Source organism: Microcaecilia unicolor, chromosome 1 (assembly GCF_901765095.1).
Source record: "Microcaecilia unicolor chromosome 1, aMicUni1.1, whole genome shotgun sequence".
NCBI classification, from domain to species: Eukaryota; Metazoa; Chordata; class Amphibia; order Gymnophiona; family Siphonopidae; genus Microcaecilia; species Microcaecilia unicolor.
In genome coordinates, this window is record NC_044031.1 from 388,563,928 (window position 1) to 388,589,909 (window position 25,982).

Genomic DNA, 25,982 nt, shown 5'->3' on the forward strand with positions numbered 1-25,982 from the left:
GCCAAGTGATTTAGTGCTCTTTGTCAGCTTGGCTGAGTACATCAAAGCATGTGTGGCCCTTCCTGTGTGCAGCAGTCTTCTCAGGACCTCAAAGCTCAAGAAAACATGCAACTTTCAGAGGTGAGGATTGTGACTGATGGGCCTGATCGTCCTGCTAGAGAAAACATATGTTACAGGTGTTGAACACTGTTTCTTGGGCAACGAGCAAGACTGGTTCAAGCACACAACTAGATGACTCCCAGGATTAGGTCCCCCTGAAATCAAAACCTGGCTACGCCTCTGATGTAAGCCGCATTGAGCCTGCGATGAGCGGGAAAGCGCGGGGTACAAATGTAATAAATAAATATAAATATAACGTAGATGCAGCAGCTCATAGGTTTGCTTGCTTTGTTTTGAGTATACGGGGATGACAGCACCGCGGCAAAGGGGAAACTTAGATTATCCTAATTGGTTTCAGCGTTTTGACGTCACTTCAGCTCCTGTCTATTAAACCTCCTTGATTACAACCCAAGGAGGAGCGATGGAGGAGCTATCGCTCCTCCTTGGTCTTAACTCCTTGTCTACGGCAGTGCTGTGTCGCTTTCGTCCGCTACCTCCCATTTCCGCTGACGCTCTTCCTCTGGCGTGCTCCTTTTCCGGTACGGTGACCCCCTCGCTCGCACGCTGGCTCCAGAGACATGGCAGCCTCCGATGGTACTGACGTGCCCGCGGCCTCGGAGTTGCTGACGCCAAAGGTGCCGGCCCGGCTAGAGGACGAGATCGACGATGATGACGAGGAGGTGAGAGCTACGGGTGCAGACTGCGGTTAACAGAGCCGGCCAGGCGCGAGGTAGTCTCTGTCCCTCAGAGCGAGGGGTGTGACCAGGTGGTTTCTTTAAGAACAGAGCATTCTGGGGGTTGTAGTTCTCACGTCGACACCGCTACCTCCTTCTTCCCGCTACAACAAATTCCTGAATGTTTGTTTTGCGGCCCTGAAAGCCGTGGCCCCCATTGTGCGGTACTAATAACAATGAGTACAGTATTGTCTAAGGGAGGCAGTACATGATTGAGTGGCAGTGTCTCAGTAGAGTCTTATGGGCAGAGGGTGGTAGCAGAGCCAGGCCCTATCTTAGGGAGCTAGTGTACTGATCAGGCCCCTCTGGTTGCTCTTTAGGCTGCTGTTCTGTGCCCTCCTGGCTGGCCTTCGTATCATCAACAGTGAGGCAGGCTAAAGCCATTGGCATTCTTTTCAACCGAGACTTTAAATCACAGGGAGGTCAAGTGACTGTTCCAAGGTCACGGCCAAAAGATGGATCCTCTCATAGAGGAATAGGAGGTCACAGAGAAAGTTCACGCATAGAATTTCTGAATCATCCCCTAGATTAGAGTACTACATAAGAATAGCCATATTTGGTCAGACCAATGGTCCATCTTGCCCAGTGCTGCTTCCAACAGTGGCCGATCCAGGTCACAAGTACCTTGCATAAACCCAAATAGTAGCAACATCCCATGCTACCAATCCCAGGGCAAGCAGTTGCTTCTCCCATGTCCATCTCAATAACAGACTATGGACTTTTCCTCCAGGAACTTGTCCAAACCATTGTTTAAACCTAGATAATGATAACCGCTGTTACCATATCCTCTGGCAATGAGTTCCAGGGTTTAACTATTCTTTAAAAAAATATTTCCTCCTTTTTGTTTTAAAAGTATTTCTATGTAATTTCATTGAGTGTCCCCTGGTCTTTGCACTTTTTGAAAGAGTGAAAAATGGATTCACTTTTACCTGTTCTACTCCACTCAGGATTTTGTAGACCTCGGTCATATCTCACATCAGACATCTCTTTTCCAAGCTGAAGAGGTTCAACCTCTTTAGCATTTTTTCTTATGGCAGGAATTCCATCCCCTTTATCATTTTGGTCGCTCATCTTTGAACGTTTTCTAATTCCCCTATATCTTTTTTTTTTTTTTTGAGGTACGGCGACTAGAATTGAACACAGTACTCAAGATGAGGTTGCAGCATGGAGTGATGCAGAGGCATTATAATAATCTTGCATCCCTTTTCTCTGCCACATACTAGGCAGAAGACATTAGATCTTTTTCTTGAGTGCTGACTCTTAACGTGGAGTCCAGCATCAGGTAACGATAATTTGGATTATTCTTCCCAATGTGCAACACTTTGCATTTTCCACGTTAAATTTCATCTCCCATTTGGATGCCCAGTCTTTGGTTTCCTACGGTCTTCCTGCAAGTTTTCACAGTCCGCTTGTGTTTTGACACCTTTGAATAGTTGTGTTATCTGCAAATTTATTCTCATTTATCATTCCAGTTTCCAGATCATTTGGGTCATTCCATGCCAAGTGGTCTAAAATTTAAAAAAGTTCCCGCCATCATGTCTCCAATTTTGTTCAAATTTTATCTGTTGCGCGAGTCAGGTGTTAAACGAAGTTTCCCAAAATTTGAGGTCTCTAACTGTAATAGTTGCAGATCTAGACCCCCTTTTCTGAAAGGTTGTCAGTCCATGTGCGCACGACATTTACCAAAATGCCATTTTTGGGGTCTAATAAAATCCAAACACATTTAGAAGAATGGCTAAAAATTTCAAATCCTGTACAGTTTTTGATGCTAATTCCAATGAAATACATTTTAACATTATGGATGCAAAATCCAGTCAAACAAGTTGACTCAAAGTGTGCATCAAAATTGGTCGCAACTCATCGGAACATATTTGGACCAATAATGGTGGCATTGCAAAACAAAAACATATCAGTGTTGTAGAGCATATGTTTCTCTTTCAGATGATAATGTTCACAAGTTGATTCAGGCAGACTCTTTTTTAATAATTGGCTTTGAACGTTGGTACATTTTACCATTTGCGCTGACAGTGCCAACTTTGAAGAGATCCTGCAGGGCGGTTATAGATGCTGGTTAGTTGCAAATCCGGCAGTATAATGTCCAGCATAAGCATAATGCTTGTTCAAAATTTCAAGTCCGTATCTTTGTATGCATGGAAGTTGTTGCGGTCTGAATATTGGTCCAAATATGTTCCGATGAGTTGTGACCAATTTTGATGCACACTTTGAGTCAACTTGTTTGACTGGATTTTGCATCCATAATGTTAAAATGTATTTCATCGGAATTAGCATCAAAAACTGTACAGGATTTGAATTTTTTAGCCATTCTTATAAATGTGTTTGGATTTTATTAGACCCCAAAAATGGCATTTTGGTAAATGTCGTGCGCACATGGACTGACAACCTTTCAGAAAAGGGGGTCTAGATCTGCAACTATTACAGTTAGAGACCTCAAATTTTGGGAAATTTCATTTAACACCTGACTTGCGCAACAGATATTAATTTGAACAAAATTGGAGACATGATGGTGGGAAGGTTTAGACCACTTGGCATGAAATGACCCATTTATAAATATGTGAAATAGCACTGGTCCCAGTATAGATCTCTGCAGCACTCCACTATTCACCCTTCTCCATTGAGAAAAATGGCCATGTAACTCTTCCCTCTATTTTCATTCCAATAACCAATTCCCAGTCCACAAAAGGACATTGCCTCCTATCGCATGACTTTTTAATTTTCTCAGGAGTCTCTCATGAGGAACTTTGTCAAAAGCTTTCTGAAAGTCTAGATACACTACATTCCAACCAGCTCACCTTATCCACATGTTTATTCACGCTTTCAAAGAAATTAAGCAAATTGGTGAGGCAAGACTTACCTTGGCTGAACCCATGCTGACTCCCATTAAATCATTTTTGTCTACATTTTCTGTAATTTTATTCTTTATAATAGTTTCCACTATTTTGCCCAACACTGAAGTGGGGCTTAACAGGCTGTAATTTCCATTCATAACACCATAGGCGCCGACTCCGTGGGTTCTGTGGGTGCTCGGGCACCCCCAATATTTCACCCACCGGAAGTTCCTTTCCCCAGTCCAGAATTTTAAAAGTCCCTCCCTTCGAGTTCCAGGCCCCCTCCCTCCGAATTTTAAAAGTCATCTTACCTCGTCAGGGTTACGGCAGCAGCAGCAGTGAAAGGCGTGCAGGCTCGGCGCTTTAGCCTTCCCTTCTCTCAGCTCTGGTCCCGCCCACAGGAAATGAGGGCAGGACCAGAGCTGAGAGAAGGGAAAGCTGAAGCGCCCAGCCTGCACGCCTTTCACTGCTGCTGCCGCTGTAACCCCGACATGGTAAGATGAGTTTTAAAATTTGGAGGGAGGGGGCCTTGGAACTTGGAGGGGCGGGCGGGCCTGGAACTTGGACGGAGGGAGGGGGTCCTGGAACTCGGAGGGGGGCCTGGAACTGGGAGAGATTGGAACTGGGAGGGAGGGGGCCTGGAACTCGGAGGGGGACGGGGGAGGAGAGGGAGGGGGAATGCACCACCTGTAAAAAAAAAAAAAAATTTCAGCACCCCCAATCATTTTGAAAAGTTGGCTCCTATGCATAACACCATGTGTGTTCTGCTGTACTGATAACTTGTAAAGGAGATCATGACGACCTCCTCTGGTCGCAAATGCTTCCTAGTAACAGCCAGCCTTCTTGGTTACCATCATCTGGCCCTCTTGTATTTATTTAAGTTTTAGCGGTTTTTATTTAGGATCAAGATAAAATATACCCAACATCAAGCAACTAAGCAACAAGTCCTAACAATAACATCAATCAGCTACAAGATAATCACCAAGCATAACAGAATAATAAGCAAAAACAGCTTACAACAACAGCTGGGTACAGATTTATCCTCCTTTTTGTTGTGATAAACCTCCCACTACCTTCCACCTCTTGACCCATATTGTATTATTTATTTAAGAACACTTGTAACTTGCTGGTTTACAAAAATGTAACATCAATGGTTTACAAAGATACAACATAAAATATGGCGTAATTAAACAACATACACACAAGCAATACATATAATCAAGTAAAATGCAAATACTTTATGCAGCCTGCCTATAAAAATAGGCAGTAAAGGAGTCAGTTGACTGGTAATATCAGGACCTATCCTGTCATATTCAGTATATCTGAAAATTTGTTCTGTTTTTAATCATTGAGTGGCAAGTGAATGTGGGTTTGCTTGTGTGTATGTAATCCAGTCATGTCCTCTATTATAATTTAGTAAATGGTGGAAAATGCAGAGCAGTCCATATGCATAAAAAAAATAGCCTTAACGAGGGCAGGGTGATAGTAATATTTAGTGGACTTCTAGTATCCTTCCATTAGTTATGTAAGAAGTGATATAAGATGGGATGAGGTGGGGAAAAATGGTTCATGATGGTACAGTGCCTTGTGATTTTTATTTATTTATTTATTTTCTCTCCACAGCTTGATGAAACTCTGTCAGAGAGATTATGGGGTTTAACAGAGATGTTTCCTGATAGATTACGCTCCACAGCTGGTGTTACCTTTGACTTTTCTCTTTATGTGGCCAAGAAATTGTACAGGTATTTGTGGATGGTCATGTACTTTGTTGCTATAATGGTGGCGTACATCAAAAAAAATATACAAAACAGATCAAATGAAAATACTTTTTAACAGAAGAGAAAACCTGAGCTGAAGGACTGCCTTATTAAGTCTCAGGAGTAAACAAAACCTGTACATACAAGTTCATCTTCAGAACTCTTCTAAATAACTGCAGTGTTGAACAAAAACAAATGTGCCCTGGTAATGTGTTCCATAACTTCGAACCCGTCACTGAGAAGGCACAGGCCGATGTTGCCGAATAATGAAAATTAGTCAATGCTGGCACAGAAAGTTTCCTCTCGGTGGCAGAAAGTAAAGCACGCAATGGCATGTACAGTTGTATGACAGGTATTGTGGGCCTCCCTGATACAAGGTCTGATAAATTAAAAGCAAAACTTAAACCAGTGGTTCTCAAGCCTGGTCCTGGAGGCATCCCAGCTAGTCAGGTTTTCAGGACACCCACAATGAATATTCATGAGAGATTTGCTTTCACTACCTTCACTGCCTAGGCCCACCTACTCCTGTGCACGTACCCCTATACTGGCATACCCTCCACTCACCTGCTGGGTCCTGCTTGCCTCTGGACAAGTTTTCCCACCCGCAAGTTCTTTCCTTGGTGATTTCTAGGGGCACTGGGGCCATAATCATAGGGGTCCCACAGTTCCTCAAAAACACCCATAAACCTGAGAACACAAACTGCCAGGATTCTTAGTTAGTCAGGACAACAGAGCTAACAAACTAATAGGTTTATTATCAAAAAAAGTAGAACAGTGAATGGTAAAAGTTTTAAAAGGAAAAGGTAAAATAACAAGGATTTGGTGTTAAATCTAGCTGAACACTTCTTACTACCGAAGTAGTGCCTGGGGAGGTCAGGAAAAAGAAACTCCGAACAGGGCCTCAGCACAGAGGTCTACTCCCTCCACACTCCCAACTGAGACTGAGGAGTTCTAGCACATTCTGGGCTAGATCTTTGGCTTCAGGGCCAATCAGGGCACATGCCATTAACACTTGACCAATGACATTTCAGGTTACTTTTCCCTTTTGGGGAATGTAGCTAAAGAGAAAATAGACCTCTGTTATAACTATAATGCAGAGGTCAAACACCACCTGCTGGCCAACCAAGGGAAATACCCTGAAGGGAAAAAGTGTCATAGGGCAGCAATACAAATCACAAAGCATGGGGAGCCCCCCTATTCTGCCACAGAATGCATTACAAAAATCCAGCCTATACAATGCCAAAAACTGGACTGCAATCCTGGAATCATACCCCTCCAACATTCAGTAACATACACAAATAGTAAAAACATGTCTGGGCCACTTGCCCAATTTGCTGTTTAAAAGAAAACTGCAAATCTAATATAACTCCAAGAGTTCTCTGTTTGATTTAACAAGGATTAGGCAATAGATAGTTAAGTGGCTTCACACAAGACCACATAGAAGCCACTGTGGGATTTGAACCTGGGCCCTCTGGTTCCCAGCCCACTGCTCTAACCATTAGTCTACTCCTCTGTCAACATTACAGCAGGTCATAGAAAACAGATGCAAATTTGTGCCTACCAGCATAATTTCAGTCTTTGCCATATTCAGCAACTGTTTAGTTTGTTTAGTTAAATCAGTCTGTAACATGTTTATCAGGCACTGATCTGTAGCAGGTGTTCTCCGAGGACAGCAGGACATACATTATGTGTGAAGTCATATGAGTGAAGTCATCAGAGGGAGCCCCAGCACAGCAGCGTAGAACTTTGGCAGCACCAGACCACATGTGTGGGTGCCTTCCCACTCTACTGCATCGTTCGGGGCCAAGAGCTTAAGGAATACAACTCCGGTGGGAGGGTCTGTGGTAATATGTGTCCTGCTACAGGTGAGTAGGCTTTCTCCGAGGATAAGGATGACACTACTGTAGTATCCCAAGCTACCAGACTCACCAAAAACACTGGGCAACGTAGACTTGCAATAGGCAAGGCCAACCAGCAACCAATTCATGTAGAACTTATATGCATTTCTGTTGTGTGGGTGCAGCCTGGAACAGAATAAAAATGGGGCTAGGAGGGTGGAGTTGGATTCTAGCCTCCAAATAAATTCTGCAGAACTGTTGGACTGAACTATCTGTTGTGTCAATCCTGCTCGAGGCAGTAGTGAGATGTCAATGTGTGGACAGAAGACCATGTTATAGCTTTACAAATTTCCTCAATGGAGGCTGATCTCAAGTGGATTACTGAAGCAGCCATGGTGCTGACATTGTGAGCCATGTCATGACCCTTCAGAGTCAGCCTGGGCATGCTAGCCAGTTGGATAAAATGCGTTTACTGATGGCTGCCTCCATCCTATTATGGTCAAAAGAAACAAAAAGCTAGGTGGACTATCTCTGGGCTTTAGTCTGCTTTAGATAGAAAAGTCTTGCTCGCAGTCCAAGGTGTGTGGTGCTCTTTCACCAGGATGGGCATGAGATTTTGGGAAAAATGTTGGCAGGACAATTGATTGGTTAAAGTGGAAATCTGACACCACTTTTGGCAGGAACTTAGGATATGTGCAAAGAACCACTCTGTTGTGATGAAACTTTGTGTAAGGTGGATTATCTTCTAGAGCCTGAAAATTCCTGAAGTGACAGCCACCAACAACAAAACCTTCCATGTCAAGCGGCTCAGAAGGAACTTCCATCAACTGGGTGAAAATGATGTTGAGGTCCCATGACACTGTGGGAGGTTTGATGTGGAGCGGGTTGTCAAAAGCAAGCCTCTCATAAATCGAACTAGAGGTTGTTCAGAGATGGGCTTACCGTTCACATTGTGATGGGACAGGATGTAAGGCTTTGTCCTCACACCAGATGGCAAACCTCTTCCACTTGAAAACCATATGACCTTTTAGTGGGATCTTTCCTGGAAGTAAGCAGGACCTGCTAGACACCTTCATGCAGTTGAAGAGATGCCACCAGCTCTACTCTCTCAAAAGCCAAAAGAGTGGAAGTCACCAACACCACAAGTTCAAGAACCACAAGTTTCAAGGAAATGCAGTTGAAATTTTCCAAAGTATTTATTCACCAATGATAAATATAGGCAGAACCTGACATGGACTGTGTTTGAGCATGCTAACCTTCGTCAGGGGTCCTGTATAGATATTGAGTGCTAAGCTTAAACACTCGCCGCTATTATAGACAGAGAAGATAGCTGAGATCTTTATCCCAAGATACTCCAAATGCTATAGATGCACCACATGTGGAGGTCAATTCCCGAATGTCTATAACGTTTGGAGTATTTGGCTCGGCCAGTAGGGCGCAGTGAGGATCATGGTTCCCGGTGCGGCTTTAGTTTCAACAAAATCTTCCCCACAAGAGGTATGGGAGAATATGGACTGAATTATCCACCACAAGAGCAACTTCCCGAATGACATAAATGATTTCCATCAGGTTCACTGAGGTTGATCCCTCTGGAAAGCCAGGGTCCACTGGACCTCTTTCAGATAGAGACCTGCCATGGGAGTGACATGCACTGTGGAAGCCATGTGGCCAACAACCTCAACATCTGTCGAGATACGACCTGCTGAACCTGGCAGACCTATAGGATGATGCTGATTATGGCCTCGGCCCTGGTGGCTGGACGGAAGGCCCAGGCTTGAACCATGTCTAGCAAGGTTCCAATGAATTCCATTTGGGAGGAGATGGGACTTTGGATAGTTAATAACGAACCCTAGCAGCTCTGCATTGATTCTTGAGCACCCTCCTTGGACGTGCTCTTGACTAGCCAATCGTCCAGTTAGGGAAACATATGCAGCCCCAGTCTCCATAGCGCTATGACTAAGGCAAGGCATTTGGTGAAGACTTTGGGAGTGGATGCAAGGCCAAAAGGAAGGATGCAATGCTGGCAGCTATTCCTTACTCAAACTCTGGGATACTTCTGAGACTGGGATGTATCTGTATATGTGTGTAAGCATCCTTTAAGTCCAGAGAGCATAGCTGATCATTTGCCAAAATCGTGGGAATTTGAGTGTCCAGGGAAACCTCATGAACTTTTAACCAGATATTTGTTCAGGGTCCCTGGGTCTAGGATGGGATGAAATTACCCCCCCCCCCCCCCCCCAGGTCTCTTTGGACATGAGGAAGTACTTAGGGCAAAATCCTTTCCTTTATTCCCCTGGTAGTACAGGTTCGACTGCACAGGCCTGTGGGCGGGAAGACAGTTCCTCTGCAAGCACAGCCTGGTGCTGACATTTGAACTTTGACATTCTTGGTGGACAGTTTAGAGGAAGTTCTTGCCAATTACCCCCACGGACTGTTTGAAGATTGCACTGGTTGGAGGTTACAAGGGGCCATCTTACTTGTAAAACATACAGCCCCCTTTTTTACCAGTAGACTGTCTAGGACGATCACTTTACTTCGCCTATGCTATGCTGAAGTCGGTCAAAGGTTCATCCCTTGCTTTGACTGGGGAACTTGCTGGGTCGTCTAGGTTTGTTGCTGCCGAGAATAGGAGCAGGAACCCTGGAATTTGCTGGGAAGGGTGAGCCAGAAGAGTGTACCTATGCCTTTGAAAGTTGTGGAGTCTGCAGAAGGAGTGGGCTGAGAGAGGAGCTTCACAGGGTCATCGACCGCCTCCACTCTGTTCCATAAGGGTTATCACTGTCCACCAATTTCTCCTACACTGCTGGCTCTAGGTCTGAGACATGCATCGAGGTGAGTCTGCTCATGCTATACCTAAGGCAGAGACTCTGGACACCACATCATAGACTGTCTGGGCCCAGTGCTTTCAGCATTCCTGCTGACTAGTAGCCCATGGAGTTCCACAGCCATCTCCTGGAGACAGTGTCCAAACTCCACTATGCTTCACACCAAGTTCCGCATGAAGATGCTCGTGTAGAGCTGGTAGGATTGTTTCCATAGCATCCCACAGATCAATCCAGAGACTTGTATATTATGTCCCTCTGCCAGCAGGTGGAGATAAATTCTGAGGTTTACTATATGTGGTGGGAGACGGGACTGGTGGTTGGGAGGCGGGGATAGTGCTGGGCAGACTTATACGGTCTGTGCCAGAGCGGGAGGCAGGGCTGGTGGTTGGGAGGCGGGGATAGTGCTGGGCAGACTTATACAGTCTGTACCAGAGCCGGTGGTTGGGAGGCGGGGATAGTGCTGGGCAGACTTATACGGTCTGTGCCCTGAAGAGCACAGGTACAAATCAAAGTAGGGTATACACAAAAAGTAGCACATATGAGTTATCTTGTTGGGTAGACTAGATGGACCGTGCATGTCTTTTTTTGCTGTCATCTACTATGTTACTATGAGGCATATTTTCAAAGCACTTAGCCTTCCAAAGTTCCATAGAAACCTGTGGAACTTTGGAAGGGTAAGCTCTTTGAAAACATGCCTTTATGTTACTATGTGATGTACAGCCACCTTAACCTCAGTTTTCTCTCTATCAAGTAGGTGGATGGTCATAACCGTGCAGCTCTGGACCGTGCAGCTTATCTCCTGGCCTAGTCCCCCAGGTCTGGTAGAGCTTTTGGTGTTGAGGTGGCCCAGGCTTAGTGTCTAGGTGTACACCTGGTGGCTCCAGGTCCCTCCATTCCTCCCCTCATTAGTCCCCTCCTAGTCTGCCTTGAGGTACCTGACTAAGATTTGCTCCGGCTCCCTCTCCTGCCTCTCTCTTAAATTTTTATTTTTTAATATCTCGCAGCCTGCTCACATTAGCATAGCGGGCTCATGCAAATTTATAGTCCCAGCTGTGATGCGAGGGGATCAAATTTGCATCTGGTAACAGATTCCCGAGGGGGGAGTCAGTATGAGTATTTTTATGATGGTGCCGGTGGGGTCTCGTCAGCATGCCTCCCGGTGTGGGAACTGGAGAGTGGAATCGGGTGTTTGTTCCTACTGTTCCCACGCATGCCTGCCGACCACTGTGTCACTAGATGCGCTGGGCGGCCTGAAACTGGGCAGCGTAGTATTTTCCCAGCCCATTCTGGCAGGCACAGTGAAGCTTTCTTTGGCACACAAGCCTGCAGGCACCATCTTTTCCACCGTGTGGTGAGGCTGAAGCACTGGTGCTCCATGAAGAGTCCAGTTTGGCTGTGATGCTGGCGGTTTTGAGTGCTGGCCATTCTGAAGCTGTTGCTGGGGGAGCAGGGGTAGATTCCCCCCCCCCCCCCCCAATTATTTGCTCCAGATTTGTTACCTTTGCGGAATACGGCCTTTCTGAAGAGGCCTGAGGGACTCGTAGACCCCTTCCATCAGAAGGCTCCAGTGGGAGTCCTCGGGTCTCCCGCAGCTTCCAAAGCGGCCACAGCATTGGAGTTGGTGGTACACCTAGACTGGTCTGTGGCTTCCCCAAGCTTAATACTGCAGTTTGGCAGGTAATGATTATACTGTTAGTGTGTTTTTGAGGACAATGACTGTGTGTACCCTCTTGTAGTTGAGCACTATTTCTGTCTTGATTTACCTTTGCTTGGTACCCTCATCGAGGTGGTTTATGATGTTTAGTTTAGAATCAGGCTTAGTGCGGTTGACTCCATGTTTCTGGGAGAAATGTTACATTTTGAGTTAATTTCTGAGGCTAGTGCACTCCTACTACTACTACTACTACTACTATTTAGCATTTATATAGCTCTAAAAAGCTCCATGGTAATCATGTCCCATCTGTGCTGACATGGTGGCATTTTCTCTGGGTGCAGTGTTTACATCAGAATAGTTTTATTCTGGAAGGTGGCTGGTTTCCAACCTGAAGGTCACAGGTTCAAGGCTGGTTTATGCATCATACTAGAAGCTTTGGACTCTGATCTCTTTTCAATGGGACATATTTTATTTCATTCTCTTACTGTTTGCTTTGCCAAGCATGTCATGGCATGACTAGAACAGTTATCACTACACTACTGTACTAAAGGTTAGCTCTCATTTTGCACACTGATACTACCCAAACTATTGCATACTAACTCCAGCCAACACTGTAGCGTGGCTCTAGTTGCTCCTATTGCATTTTTGCACCTTTTCATTGTATGGGACAACTAGCGTTTATTACAGAGCTACTTCAGTGTAGAGGTAGCTTAATAGTTTAAGCAACTAGCTGAGAGTAAGCACAGAGATCTAGAGGTTGCTGGGTCACGTCCTGCTGCAGCTTGCTATCTGTAGTGCACAATGGTACGAACAGCCATATTCTGCTACACCATCTGGCTGGTTCTCAGCCATGCTTGTTAGATCCAATGCACAGCCAATTCTTGACCCTCTCTGCAAGTAGTTAATTCTGGCTTAGGCATCGGACAGCTGATGTGGTTTCCAAGTCACATTTAGCAGGCTACCTTTTTAGAAGTAATCTTGTGCTTGGAGAAGATCTAGGGAAGTTGGGTAAAGACCTGTGGGACTCCCAAAGCTCTGAGAGAATGCCAGAGGACGAGTCTAAAGATTTTTTTAAATCCTCTGTTTAGTCATAGATTTCTTGAGGCCATGAGCTCCAGGCCAGGAAAACCACTTTCATGGTTTTCACTTCCACTACAACAAGCCGCCTTGCATGCTAGCAGAATATCAGCTTCAACTCCAGGTCTACCTATTACTGCTGCATCTCCCAATGATGGGGTCTCGGTTCACTCCTCTAGTATCATAATAGCAGGACTCCTTTACGGGTTTCATGTGGAGTGGACCAAGATTGCTTCAGACCAGTGTGTCTTGGATTTTCTAACGCAGGGTTACAAACTGGAGTTCTCCCATTCCACTGCAGATTTTTATTGGATTCTCCATGCAAGCTCAAGCCCAAATATCAGGCAGTTCATGCCACCTTGCAAACATTTCTTCATTTATGCACAATCGAGTCTGTCCCCAGTTGCAGTTGGGGGAATGGGAAGTTGTTCCCTTTGCTTTGTAGTTCCAGCCAGGTAGCTTCGTTCCAGCTGAGTTTGGATGTCATAAGAGTCTAAAGGTTCAACTTTTCACAATGGGAACTTTGCAGTGTGTAATAGTTTGTCTGTTGGGGAGCGTTTCTAACCTCTCTAGATCTCAAGGAAGTGCACGTTCCCGCAGAAGAACATTATCAATTTATGACCATGTCTTTCAGCCTTTTCACGTCACCAAGGACATTTTTTCAGGGTCACGGTGGTAGTGGCAGCATTCCTTCGTGAGGATGGATTGCAGGTTCTTCTATACCTTGTGATTGGCTGATTTGCGACTCTATCAAAAGATTCTGCAAATTTCATCCAAGATAGCTGCTCTTCTTCAGTCCTTAGGATTGGTAATCAATTTCACCAAGAGTGAATTGTTTTCAACACAAATCTTGGCGTATCTGGGAGTGATATTCCACATACGCTTGGGAAGTCCTTTCTTCCTTATTGTTCCTCAGTAACAGATGCCAACCCAAGTCAGGTTCTACTTTCCCTATCAGGTCCGAGGGTCTGGGAATAGGTTCAAGTTCTGGGCGCAATGGTCTCTTCTTGGACATTCTCCCATGGGCCAGATTCTGTATCATACCACTTCAGGGGTTGCTTCCCAGCTTTGGTCTCCATCTCTCTTGTTCCCTTCAAGCCAATTTAGCCTCAATGGGTGAATTCAACACAGCCTTCTCCTTATGGAACATCCACACTACGGTGGGATCATCAGATTCCTGACCCGTTGAGCAGAATTGACTCCCGGCATAGCCTCATGCTGTCCTCTTGCTGGTCGCAAGGAAAGGAATCTGGTTTCCGGAACCATGGTGGCCGTTGGCTGAGGGAGTCAATTTCTTCAGGTGACCTCTCTATGGGACAGTCTCCACCATTAAGGGTGGTAGCACTTTCTTCCAGAGCACAGGTGACTTCCTTCTCTGAGTCCCGTCTAGCTTCTGTGGCTGCCTTTTGTGGTTCAGCCACTTGGTTCTCTGTCCTGCCATGGATGTCTTTTGCACATCTCTCATTTGGTCTTCTTTCCTTCCCTTGCTAAGCATTGCAGGCTTGATGTGGCAGCACTAGGCATTTCAGTCTTTACGTGGCAGTGCATGTAGCCGCGGCCTGTGGAGCATCGCTCTAGTCTGCTGAGGTTGTAATGCCTCGCCCCACTTAAGGGCTGCTTTTGTACATCCCACAAGTCTCTGGATTGATCTGTGGGACGCTATGGAAGATAAAATTAGTCTTTACCTGATAATTTTCTTTCCTTTAGTCTCAACAGATCAATCCAGAGGCCCTCCCTTTGATGTTCTTGGTTGAGTGTTTTCTTCTAGTTGCTTCACTTTAATCAGGTTCCTTTGATTTTTTTATTACAAAAAAAAAAGAATAAAAGGAAACCTTCTGTTACCCTCCCACAGGAGCAGTTGAGGAGCCTACATGGGCTTTATGCAGGCAGGAGAGAGCTTACTCTTTGATTTCTTCTTTCACGGAGTTTGAGGTTTACTATATCTCCACCTGCTGGCAGAGGGTCATAACCCACAAGTCTCTGTATTGATCCGTTGGGACTGATGGAAATAAAATTATCAGGTAAGGACTAATTTTACCATGCAGGACGCAAGCATAGAGCCCTGAAAAACTTCCTCCTAAAAGGTTCCAGAGTTTTAGCATCTTGCCTCAGGATGCCAGGGCATTGATTGGTTCTTGAACTCTTTGCACTTTTAAAGCAGATTTTATCACTATAGAATGGTGAGGAAGCTACTGCTTCTCAAATCTGGAAGCCTTTTGGACTCCTAGAAATAGGCCACACAGAGTTGAGGGTCTCCCAATACCTTATCTGTGCTGCTTGAAGGATGCCTTGTACAGGCACTGTCGCATCTCCCTTGGTGGGTCCTCAAAGTCAAAGACATCCAACATCTCAACTCTGGACTTGTCATCCCTCGGAAAACTGACAAAGGAGAGCTTCTCTGGGGGAGACTGTCTCCTTTCTTGATGTGGGGAAGGGAGACCAAGGGAATCCCTCCTCTGAAATCTGTGACCTCAGATGCCCAAGAACGGTCCAAATCAGATTCAGTGATGTACTCCTCATGAGAAGTTGCTGGACTCACATCCGGACTCTGACTTTGCCACACCAAGAACATTTCTTAAAACCATTGAGAGTTTTAAGGGCCAAAAGTAGCAGGTGAAATCAAATGGCTCAATTATTTTATTTTTTTTTACAGAAAAATAACTCAGCTGGGTGCTCAGGCTTAAGAGGGCCAATGGAGCTGCATCAAAAATAAAGGAAGCATATAGAAGCCAAAAAAACTAAAGAACTAATAAAAAAAGAAATTAAATATATGGAAAAAGGGCCCATGAACCAAAATGAGAAGGCACAAACAAGGGGGAAAAAAACAAGCTGAAGAGAGCTGAGAAACATAACTGGTGCGCTCTGCGGAAAACAAGAGACTGGTGGTCCTGCGCAATAGTCAGTGGAAAGGCACCTGTGTACGCCAAAGGCTTCAGTAGTTTCTAGAACGCTGAGTAGCATCTGTGCTGGGACTCCATCAAATCACCTCAACTATATATGGTAAGTATTGTCCTGCTTGTCTTTGGAGAAGCAACTTTCAGAATGGTATTTGTGTATCAGTGTGTCTTCCACGTACCAGTGTGTTTCTGTTAATGTTGTGAGTTTTGGGCTTATTCTATAGGCTGTTGGTGCTCCAGGACTCCCTGGATGGCTATCAGACTTGTGTCAGACGCATCTAATGTAAAATAATCTTTATAACTTTAGCCCTTTTAGGAAATTTGGCCAGATTGCCCTGGTACATACTAGAAAAGATGTGATGAGGGTAGTTTTTTGCACGTAGGCTATTTAAGTTCTCTGGAATGAAAGTTTCTAGCCCAAGAACCTTCATAACAAAAGATAAGGAATACTGGCAATAAAAATGAAGGGGGACGGGTTGAACAGCAGACAGGTGGATGAGGATTATTAGGGCTATGGAGTTGGAAGTATTTTGGGTGAAGTCTGAGTTGATTAAAAATATATATATACCTACTCCAACTCCAGCTTCAAAAATAAAAACAGCCTATTGCATATTTTCATTTAATGGCATTTTTTTTGTTCAGGTTTTGTTCGAATTTCAAATAAATATATGTTGTGGTCAGTGCTGCGTACGTCTAGTAGCGCTATAGAAATTAGTAGTATTAGTTCTAATCTTGCAAATAAAGAAATATCCTATGGTTTTGTAATCAAATTTCTTTTAGATTTACTATATATAGTAGGAGTCGGTCGGACAGTAGAAAAATAGTCTGAGTCTAAGACTTGGTGTACAGACTCCACAGTCCTGATTATAGTGGCCATTAAACCAATTGGGGTTTTTTTAGGTAGAAAATATATTTAAAAAATAATCGATCTAATGTTCAGGCAGAGTATAGTGGAGGATTAAAACTAAAACAATTATAAATGTATTCAATATGAAGACATTCCCATAAATTACAACTAGGTCGATTCAAACATGGAGTGGAGGAGTGGCCTAGTGGCCTAGAGGTGGCCAGTTCAAATCCCACTGCTGCTCCTTGTGATCTTGGGCAAACTTGCCCTCCTGGGACAGAGAAAAATCCAGAGTACCTGAATGTAACTCACCTTGAGCTACTACTGAAAAAGGTGTGAGCAAAATCTAAATAAATAAAGATACAATATGAAACTGTTACCAATAACACAGGAAACAGTGAAGGTGACTAAAAAAGATTTAATGATCAATCTACAGACTCAACATGGCCATGTTTCAGCCAAAGGGCCTGCCTCAGGAGTCTAAATACAGAAAATAAAATTAAAAACTAACACATGAATAAAAAAATAAATATATAACTAGTAGAGTAAAAGAACTAAAACACAAATGGAAAGTTGCAATCCTAGATTGAAAGTGCAGAAATAGGTGTACAAAACCTCATTAAAACCAGTGATAAGCCACAAAGAAATTGATCATGAATACACTGTTGAGCCGGAACATGATGGTAGAAGGTAATCTAGGGATATACTGGTCAGAGAAACCACAGTACTGAAAAAGTATATGTGAACCAGTGTGGCAAAATTACGACTGAATAGTGAACAAAGAAAGCAAACTGGTAAGTAAGAAGGTGTAATGCTGGGAAATGTGAAAAATCTTGAACAGTATGAATGAATGAAGGCAATTTAAAAGGTGGTAGTAATGGTAATAAGTGATAAAAAAGTAAAATATTTTACTTTTGGTGCAAGAGCTGTTCTAACAAAATCATTAGTTGTGTAAACTTGGAGATGGGTGCAAGAACAAAAGGAAATGCTCGGTGTGATGAAAGAATACATATGTAAGATAAACTGTAATACTAGGGAATGTCAACAGGTTGTATCTAAATGGAACTTACAGACAGTGCTGGTAGCAGGTCTTGGTGGGGGGAAAAAACTGCTGTTATAATTAGGACTGGAATGCTCCATTGATGGAAAAAATGGGACAAAATGGAGAAGTTAGTTAAAGTACAGTGTGGAGATGTAGCAGTCTATAGAAAGCGTGAGGAGTGAAATGTAGATATGCTGTGTATGAAAATAATCGAGTTTGTGGGTTTGTGTAACTAGGCTGAGTGATCTTGATTTGATCAAGCTAGAAGCCTGATGGGAGACTGGTACATCAGATTGCTTGCCATTAAGCTCAGAGTGCCTGGATGCTAAGACCATTTTCTTCTCCTCTCCCCCCCCCCCCCCCCCCCCCCCCCACCGAAAAAAAGCATCATATGACCTGTCAGCACAGAAACATTATAGACTGATATTTTCACTTGCAATACTTTTTTTAAATTGTGGGCTGCAGCTTCTCCAGGTCGGCTCTGTGGGTTGGAACAACGTCTTTCATGATCCTTGTCCTGCCAGTTGTATTTGAGACAGAAAAGCTTCAGATGGAGCAGCAACAGCAACTGCAGCAGCGGCAGGTAAGGCTGCATGTGCAGGTTGGAACCTTCTAGAGCCAGGCTGGAGGAGTTAACAGGAATTGAGCGTGGCTGCTCTCTGCAGGGGAAGGAAGGGAGTAACAAGTCTGTATGTAAAGTGGTCATGTTCCTACCCATTGTAGTCTTTGGGATCATCTCAAAATCAAAAGACTTATCCCAATATCGGATTCTCACATTTGTCACTCTTACCTTGCTCCCCGGGGGGGAATGGGTTAGGATAAATGGAGAACATGATTACACAAAGATCACCAGGCCCATCTAGTCTGCTGGACTGAATCTCAGCCTTGGTGAAGTCACGCAGTGCTGTTTCCAGCCTCAAGATTGCAACATTTTTAAACAGTTCTTCCCCCCACAGTGCTCTTTTTATATATTGTTTTCAAATTTATTAGGGATGATATCCCGTCCATCAGAACATGTGTTTGAGCAGCTCACAATCTAACAGCAGAAAAATCAAGGGGAAATCAAAAAATACACATGACATACGGATTCAAGCGGAGCTGGGGAAGAACTACAATATCTGATAGGAAAGAGAGAGAAATAAGGCAAAAACATAGGGGAGGGGAGGAATACAGGTGTATCTGTGTAGACAGCATAGAACCATATAAAAATAAAGGTTGCCACGTGAACTGCAGCTGTTGGAAAACCGAAATGTTGCAGGTTGTCTGAGAGTAGTACAGCCAGAGCAGACTGTGATCTTCAAGTTTACATAAGTACCAAAGCCATAATTCTGACATTTTAAAGTTGAACATGATTTGGGGACCTTGTACATGATTTTGTTTTTAAACTCGTATACATTGGTTAGGAAATTTGGATCACAGGAATGAATTTGGCTAGAAATGCCAAGTGGAAATGAGTACTTTTTGGACAAAAAAGGTTTCCTTGGTGTCTGCTCCAGACCATTTTCCACAAGTGGGAAAAAAAGAAAAGCACCGGAGGTAGAGACCTTTCACTTCTTGTCAAACCTCTTTCAATAGCTGCGAGTTATCCCTGTGAGTTGAGCTCTGTGGACAGCTTTCTAAGGTGCTTGGCTGCCTGTCTCTTTGGGTCTGGATGCCCTGGGGGTGCAGACTCTGTGCTGTGGGTCCTTCCCCCTGTCAGTTCCCCTTCCAACCGTGCAGGTTGTGGTGTGCCTCAGCCTCCTCTCCCCGCTACTAGAGAGGGGTTCCTTAAGGCTTCCCAGGGTGGGAATGGAGCAACTGCCATCTTGGCTTTCCTGTTTGCAGTTTCACTTTGATTACAACAGTAAAAAAAAACAAAAAACCCTGAAAGCCCCTACAGGTCAAACTGCAAGTGCTTCACTGGCAGTCCTTCTTTGATCCTTTCAGGTTCTGGTTCATTTGCAGTGCTGGTGGCAGCAGTGGCTGTTTGAGGGGGACATATACTTTCCCACACTTATCACATGGTCATGCCATTGGTAAACGCTGCGTGCTGTCTCTGGCTTGTGCCATGTTTTGTGATGACACTTCAGGAGAGGAGATTTCAGAGGCAGCAGGGATGTTGGGGGGTTTGTTGCTCCTCGATGGGGCACCCCGCAGATGATTCGGAGACTACTCAGACTGCCTCTGAGATGGCGGTCTCCAGGAAGCCCGAGAACGCGGGGAGATCCGAGCTCGTGGATGCAGTTGCCTCTGGGCAGTCTTCTGCAAGAGGGGCCTCCCCTCCTCTGCCACCAGGATGCACCAGCCTCAAACGCTACTTAAAGCACAAGCAGTTGGGGTTGGGGCCTCTGGGTTTGGGGGACAACCTGGCCCTGAATATCTCCTTGGGACACAAGTATCCCAGGACGGCATCGTTGCCCGGAGTCTCGGACTCGGTGGAGGTCGTGGCTCCTCTGCTTTTGGAGGAGGAATTCCCAGAGAAGGATGAGTGGGCCCTGGGGGGCCTGAATCCAAACTGTGACCTGCTATTGGTGGAGGAACTCTCCGTGGTCCAACCTTTTTGCTGGCAGGAGTTACTCTGTCTGACTGCGTAGGTCCTGCAGCATTTGGGGCTCAAGGAGGAGCAGCCGGCGGTCCCTTGGAAGGTGGGATTCTGTGTTGAAGGGTATCAAGCCTCCTCAGTTGTCCCCCCCCCCCACTCCTTTTAATGAAGACCTCTAGGAGCTAGTTGAGGCACAGTGGCAGCACCCAGATACTCCTCTGTGTACAGCGAGAGTGAAGGCTCGCCTCTGTCAGCTCCCTGTAGGGGAGCTGAAGCGTTTTTGGCTTCCTAAGGTGGATGCCCTTGTTACGACAGTGAAGAAGAAGAGAGCCGTGCCTGTGGAGGGTGGTGGCGCCTTCAAAGGTCCTTAGGATCCGCCGCATGGAGGCTATCCTCAAACTCTCTCTTGAGGTGTCCATCTTGGCCCTGCAGGCAGCCATCTGTGGTGGTTATGTGGCTTGTGCCTGCTTTCAGTGGGCTGAGAATTTCCCTTACGTTACGGGGGAGTCGGCCGACAATCTGGCCAGCCTGGAAATGGGGACAACCTTTTTACAAGATACCCTGTATGATTGACTTGAACCTCAGTGAAGACCTTAGCCTTGTCGGTGGCTGAGCGTCCTTTTTGGTTGCGTCGGCGGACCTGGCCTCAAAGATGGCACCTCAAGTCAGTTGCCTTTCCGGGGACCTACCTTATTTGAGGAGGACCTAGACAAGTTGATTAAGGATTTGGGAGAGACCAAGGTGTCACGGCTTCCGGAGAACAGATCGCATTCTGGGTCTCGGGTGTCCTTTAGGGGCCAGGCACGGGACTCTCGTCATTCTTGCCAGAATTGCTTTCTGAGGCCCTCTTTGTGGTCTGTTTTTGTCCCGGTCCGTCTTTCCTGTCCTTTCAAGGAGGTTGCTGAGCGGGCCAGGATGGCATTTGAGGACAGTCCATCCCCACACATTCCGCCCAATGAGGATGTGGAGGTCTAGACTCTGGAACTTCCCATGGTGGGGGGGGGGGGGTCGGTTTCAGCTCTTCCAGAGGTGGGCCCATATGACGGATCATTGGGTCTTCAGTGTTCTTCAGTTTGATTGTCGTCTGGAGTTTCGCCATCAGCTGTCCGACCTGTTTGTTCTCTCACTGTGCAGGGCACCTCAAAAGGCTGTTGCTGTGCGCCAGACCTTGCACAGCTTGTTGCAGTTGCAGGAGATTGTCCTAGTGTCATTGGCCAAGAGGTTCTGGCAGGTATTCTATCTACTTTGTAGTGCCAAAGAAGGAGGGTTCCTTCTGTTCCATTGTGGACCTCAAGAGGGTCAACAGGGCGTTTCAGGTGTCTCCCTTTCAGATGGAAACTCTCAGAGGCCGATCTGCACATTCCCATCCATCTGGATCATCACAAGTTCTTGTGTTTTTGAGTCTTAGGAGAGCATTTTCAGTTCAGAGCTGGGCCGTTTGGCTACAGCTCCCAGGACTATTTTTCCAAGGTCATGGTAGTGTGGCCCATCTTCACAAAGAGGGGCTCATGGTTCACTCATACCTGGATGACTGATCAGGGACAAGTCCCAGACAGCCAGCCAACTGGCTACGTCCCGAGTGGTCAAGCTCAACTCGGCTAGGTGGACAGTGTTGCCAAGAGCAGGCTGCAGTCTACTCAGGTCCTGGAGTATTTGGGGGTGCAGTTCAATACCTCCATGGGGCAGGTATCCCTTTACCAGCACAGGATAACGAAGCTCCAGTTGCAGATTCGGCAACTCCTGTGCCTAGGGACTCTGACCGCTTGGGATGTTTTTCAGGTTCTCGGCTGTATGGCAGCCACCATTGAGGTGGTTCTGTGGGCACAGATGCATATGCACCCCTTCAGTTCTCCTTACTGTCCCGGTGGTCTCCAATGTCGTTTTCTGCTCCGGAGTGGATGGTGGTCACTACGGATGCCAGTCCTTGTGGTTGGGGAAAGGGCTGATTGTCAGGGCAGGTAACGCAGGGCCACTGCTCTGAGACAGAGGCACAGTGGTCTATCAGTCTTCTGGAGATCAAGGCAATTCATCTGGTGCTCCTGGCCTTCCAGCCTTTTCTCCAACACAAGGCGATTCAGGTACTGTCTGAACACCACATTGGTGGCATACATCAACCATCAGGGGCATAAGGAACCGTCCTCTAGCTCTGATGACAGCAGCACTCATGGCCTGGGCGGAATGGCACTTGGTCCAGATGTTGGTGGCCCATGTCACGGGAGTGTCAAATGTGGCTGCGGATTACCTCAGCCAGAATCTTCTGGATCCAGGGGTGTGGTCCTTCTTGGAACATGCTTTCTAAGTCCATTGTTTTTCGCTGGAGTGTGCCAGCCATGGATCTGATGGTGACATCTTGCAACACCAAGGCTCCACAGCTCTTCAGCCACAAGAGGGAATCCCATGTTGGAGGGTCTCGATGCCCTTTCTCAGCAGTGGCTGCTCCAGTGTCTCCTCTGTTTTCCACTGTGGCCCTTAATCGATTGCTTCATCCAGAAGATAGCTGCGCACAGTGGTCCAGTAGGTCTGCTAGCACAAGACTGGCCGCCTCGTCCCTGGTACGGCAATCTCGTTCAGCTGTTGGTGGAGAAGCCCCTTCGGTTTCCTCTGGAGTAGGCCCCCTACTCCTACAGGGTCTAGTTGCTATGCCCGACTTGGCTCAATCCTCATATATGGCGTGGCTCTTGAGAAGGCATGACTTCTGAAGGGGGGGGGGGTCATTTTCACCTTGTTGAGTTCCAGGCATCGTTCTACTTCTCTGGCTTATATTCGGGTGTAGTGCATCTTTGATGACTGGTGTGCTGCCACAGGGGTGTCCCTGCTTCGCTCTTCTATTCTGGATATTCTGCAGTTACTGGATGGGTTGCAGAAAGGTTTATCCCTTTCCTTGTTGCAGGTACAGGTGGCAGTGCTGGCAGTATTTTGGGTCCCGATTTGGAGACTGGCCCTTTCGCTACATCCAGATGTGAGCTGTTTTCTGTAAGAAGTCAAGTGCTTGCGTCCTCTGTTCTAGCCTTGGGATTTGAACTTGGTCCTCACTGCTCTGCTGCAGGCACCATTCGAGCCTCTCCGCAACATTGAAAGATCTTTCTCTTAGTTGCCTTCTTGGTGACCATCTCTTGGGCACAGCATGTTTCAGAGCTGCAGGCTCTTTCCTGTTGGGAACCTTTTCTGCTCTTCCTGGAGGAGTGAGTCATTTTGAAGCCAGTTCCCTCCTTCTTGCCTAAGGTCATGTCTATGTTCCATGTGAACCAGACTTTCTCCACCAATTTTTTGCCATCGGGCTTCAGGGGAGTACATAAGTATTACCATACTGGGAAAGACCAAAGGTCCATCGAGCCCAGCATCCTGTTTCCAGCAGTGGCCAATCCAGGTCACAAATACCCGGCAAGATCCCAAAAATGTACAAAACATTTTATACTGCTTATCCCAGAAATAGTGGATTTTCCCCATTTAATAACGGTCTACGGACTTTTCCTTTAGGAAGCCGTCGAAACCTTTTTTTAAACTCCGCTAAGCTAACCACCTTTACCACATTCTCTGGCAACGAATTCCAGAGTTTAATTGCACGTTGAGTGAAGAAACATTTTCTCCAATTCGTTTTAAATTTACTACATTGTAGCTTCATCTGTCATGTTAGGCTCTCCAGTGTTATTTGTGGCGAATAGAGAGAGTTTTGCAAGACAGACTGTCTTTTTGTTGCTTTTGCTGGTCCTCTGGGTGAAGCAGCTTCCAAGGTTATGATTGCCCGGTGGATTAAGGAGACCATCGCTTGTACCTGCTTAGTGGTAAGTTAGTGCCATCAGTGTTGCAGGTGCATTCCACTTGGGCTCAGTCCGCTTTGTGGGCTGAGCATCCTTTGATTCCAGTTGCGGTCACTTGCAGTAGGTGTCATGGTCGTTGCTGCATTCTTTTGTGAAATATTACACCTGAATCTCCAGGCGCGGAAAGAGGCAGATTTTGGGGCAACAATTCTGTCCCGGGGGTTGGCAGGGTCCCACCCTTGTTCAGTACTGTTTTGATACTTCCCATTCATGGGGAATGGTCTGGAGCAGATGCCAAGGAAGGAAAAATTAGATCTTACCTGCTGATTTTCTTTCCTTTATTCTCGCCAGACCATTCCCAATCCCGCCCGTTCTATCCATATTCTGACGGTGGCTTCATGGGGGCCTCAGCCTGGAAGAATTGTATACCTTTTCTAGCAGTACTAAATCAAACAAGAAAAAGAACAAGAGAGAAATCTAAAGAACCAGAAGCACCATTCCTCAAAATATGTTGGACAGGCATTGCCTGACTAGGACTGTTACAGTTTGGTTGTTTCTCTCTCCCCTGTGGTGTCTGGGGACTGTTGTTCCTTTTGTTCTTGTTTTCTGGTTTATTCCTTGTACCATCTTGGCTTTGTCAATAGAAAATACTGAGGGTCTGCACAAGGCTATATGTGAACATCTGTGTTTGTTCTCAGTCTCCCTATCTGCTGGTAGGAGGACACATACCCACTTGTGGGGAATGGTCTGGAGAGACTAAAGGAAAAAAAATTAGCAAGTAAGAGGCTTGTAGTAGAATTACTGAAGAATTACTGAAGAATTTAAGAAGCCTTTATAGATGTGGCTGAGACAGCAAACGCCGTTGTTTTTCATAACTTCTCGCATAGCCAGATATTATGATTCCCTTTGGACAATTTTTGTGATACTACAAAATCTTGAATTACTGATGCACGCTTGAACTCACCTTTAATAGTACTTTATTAAGTACACAGTGATACAGTTAGGTGGTTAAATTTTGTTACCTTTCATTAATTATTACTGTAACTTATAATTTGAAGACTGTGTGTACAATATCTTATGTGAATTGTCATGTTTTATTAAAAAATTGACTAAATATATATATTTTTTTAAGTATTGTATGTCAAGGATATACTGGAAAATGTTTGAAAATGCTGTAAATTTTATGAGGGAGGATTTTGAGTAGGGGCTCAAAGCCCAGTCCTCAGGACACCAACAACCAGTTGGGTTTTCAGGATATCCACAGTGAATATGCCTGAGGCAGATTTGCATGCAGTGCCTCTGTATGTAAATTTATCTCATACGTATTTATTGTTGATTATTCTGAAAACCTGACTGGTTAGGGGTGTCCATGGAATGGGTTAAAAAACTGTTTTGGTGATTTCATAAAGGGTTGAGATGGTATTGTGTTTATAGGATTCTCTTCATCTATTTGAATATCTAGATTCTTTGTAGCCTAAACCATTTTAAGTTTTGTTAATGATACATAAAAGTATATTTTATGTCTTGAAGCTGTAAAATTAGTATAATGTACAGAACAGTTTAATCACTGATTGTGAGTGCAGTCTTTGGATGACATAAGACTTTTTTTTTTTTAGTTCTCTCTCTCTACCAGCCTGACACACCATCTTATAACATAAGAGGCATTGCTAATTCACATATATTTATTTGACTACTGCTGACAGCCTATCAAGATTGTGAAGTAGTGGTAACATCTAATATGTTGTTGTTTTTTTCCCTCCCTTTTTCTGTAAGATTCTTCTGGGGCCTACCACAGGAATGTCAGGGGGTATGCCTGGTGCACTCCCCCCTCTCTCAGGAAAGCTGTGATCTGACATCTGTTGTTCAGAGACTGGGAACACCTTAGCTTGTATTGTGAATGGACCATCGTTTGGACCTCTCTGATATTTCCTCATACATAATTTTTATTTTTAATTTTGCCTATTGACTGGTTTATAGTTCCCACCGCCTATAATGTTAAATCTCCATTGGACATGCTGGATTTATCCAGAATGCTGACAGTTATACTGTTGCTCTCTCCAGGTGTTTAAATTAAAAAAAAAAAAAAA

At 45.2% G+C, this 25,982-nt stretch overlaps 1 protein-coding gene across 1 annotated transcript; it reads left to right on the top strand.

Annotated features, from left to right (window-relative positions):
* The first annotated feature begins 572 nt into the window (after positions 1-572).
* Positions 573-25,982, top strand: TOMM22 (translocase of outer mitochondrial membrane 22). The gene is made up of 4 exons (XM_030210812.1): positions 573-779; positions 5,303-5,421; positions 18,082-18,199; positions 25,669-25,982. The coding sequence occupies exons 1-4, from the start codon at positions 678-680 to the stop codon at positions 25,741-25,743; spliced, it is 414 nt and encodes a 137-aa protein (XP_030066672.1). The 5' UTR covers positions 573-677; the 3' UTR covers positions 25,744-25,982.

Bases quoted from the DNA above. Each gene is read 5' to 3' on its own strand.
- TOMM22 (XM_030210812.1), top strand. From the start codon at position 678: ATGGCAGCCTCCGATGGTACTGACGTGCCCGCGGCCTCGGAGTTGCTG. The intron at 5,422-18,081 runs GTATTTGTGGAT...TGTGGGCTGCAG, and splicing joins GTGGCCAAGAAATTGTACAG to CTTCTCCAGGTCGGCTCTGT. The intron at 18,200-25,668 runs GTAAGGCTGCAT...TTTTTCTGTAAG, and splicing joins AGCAACTGCAGCAGCGGCAG to ATTCTTCTGGGGCCTACCAC.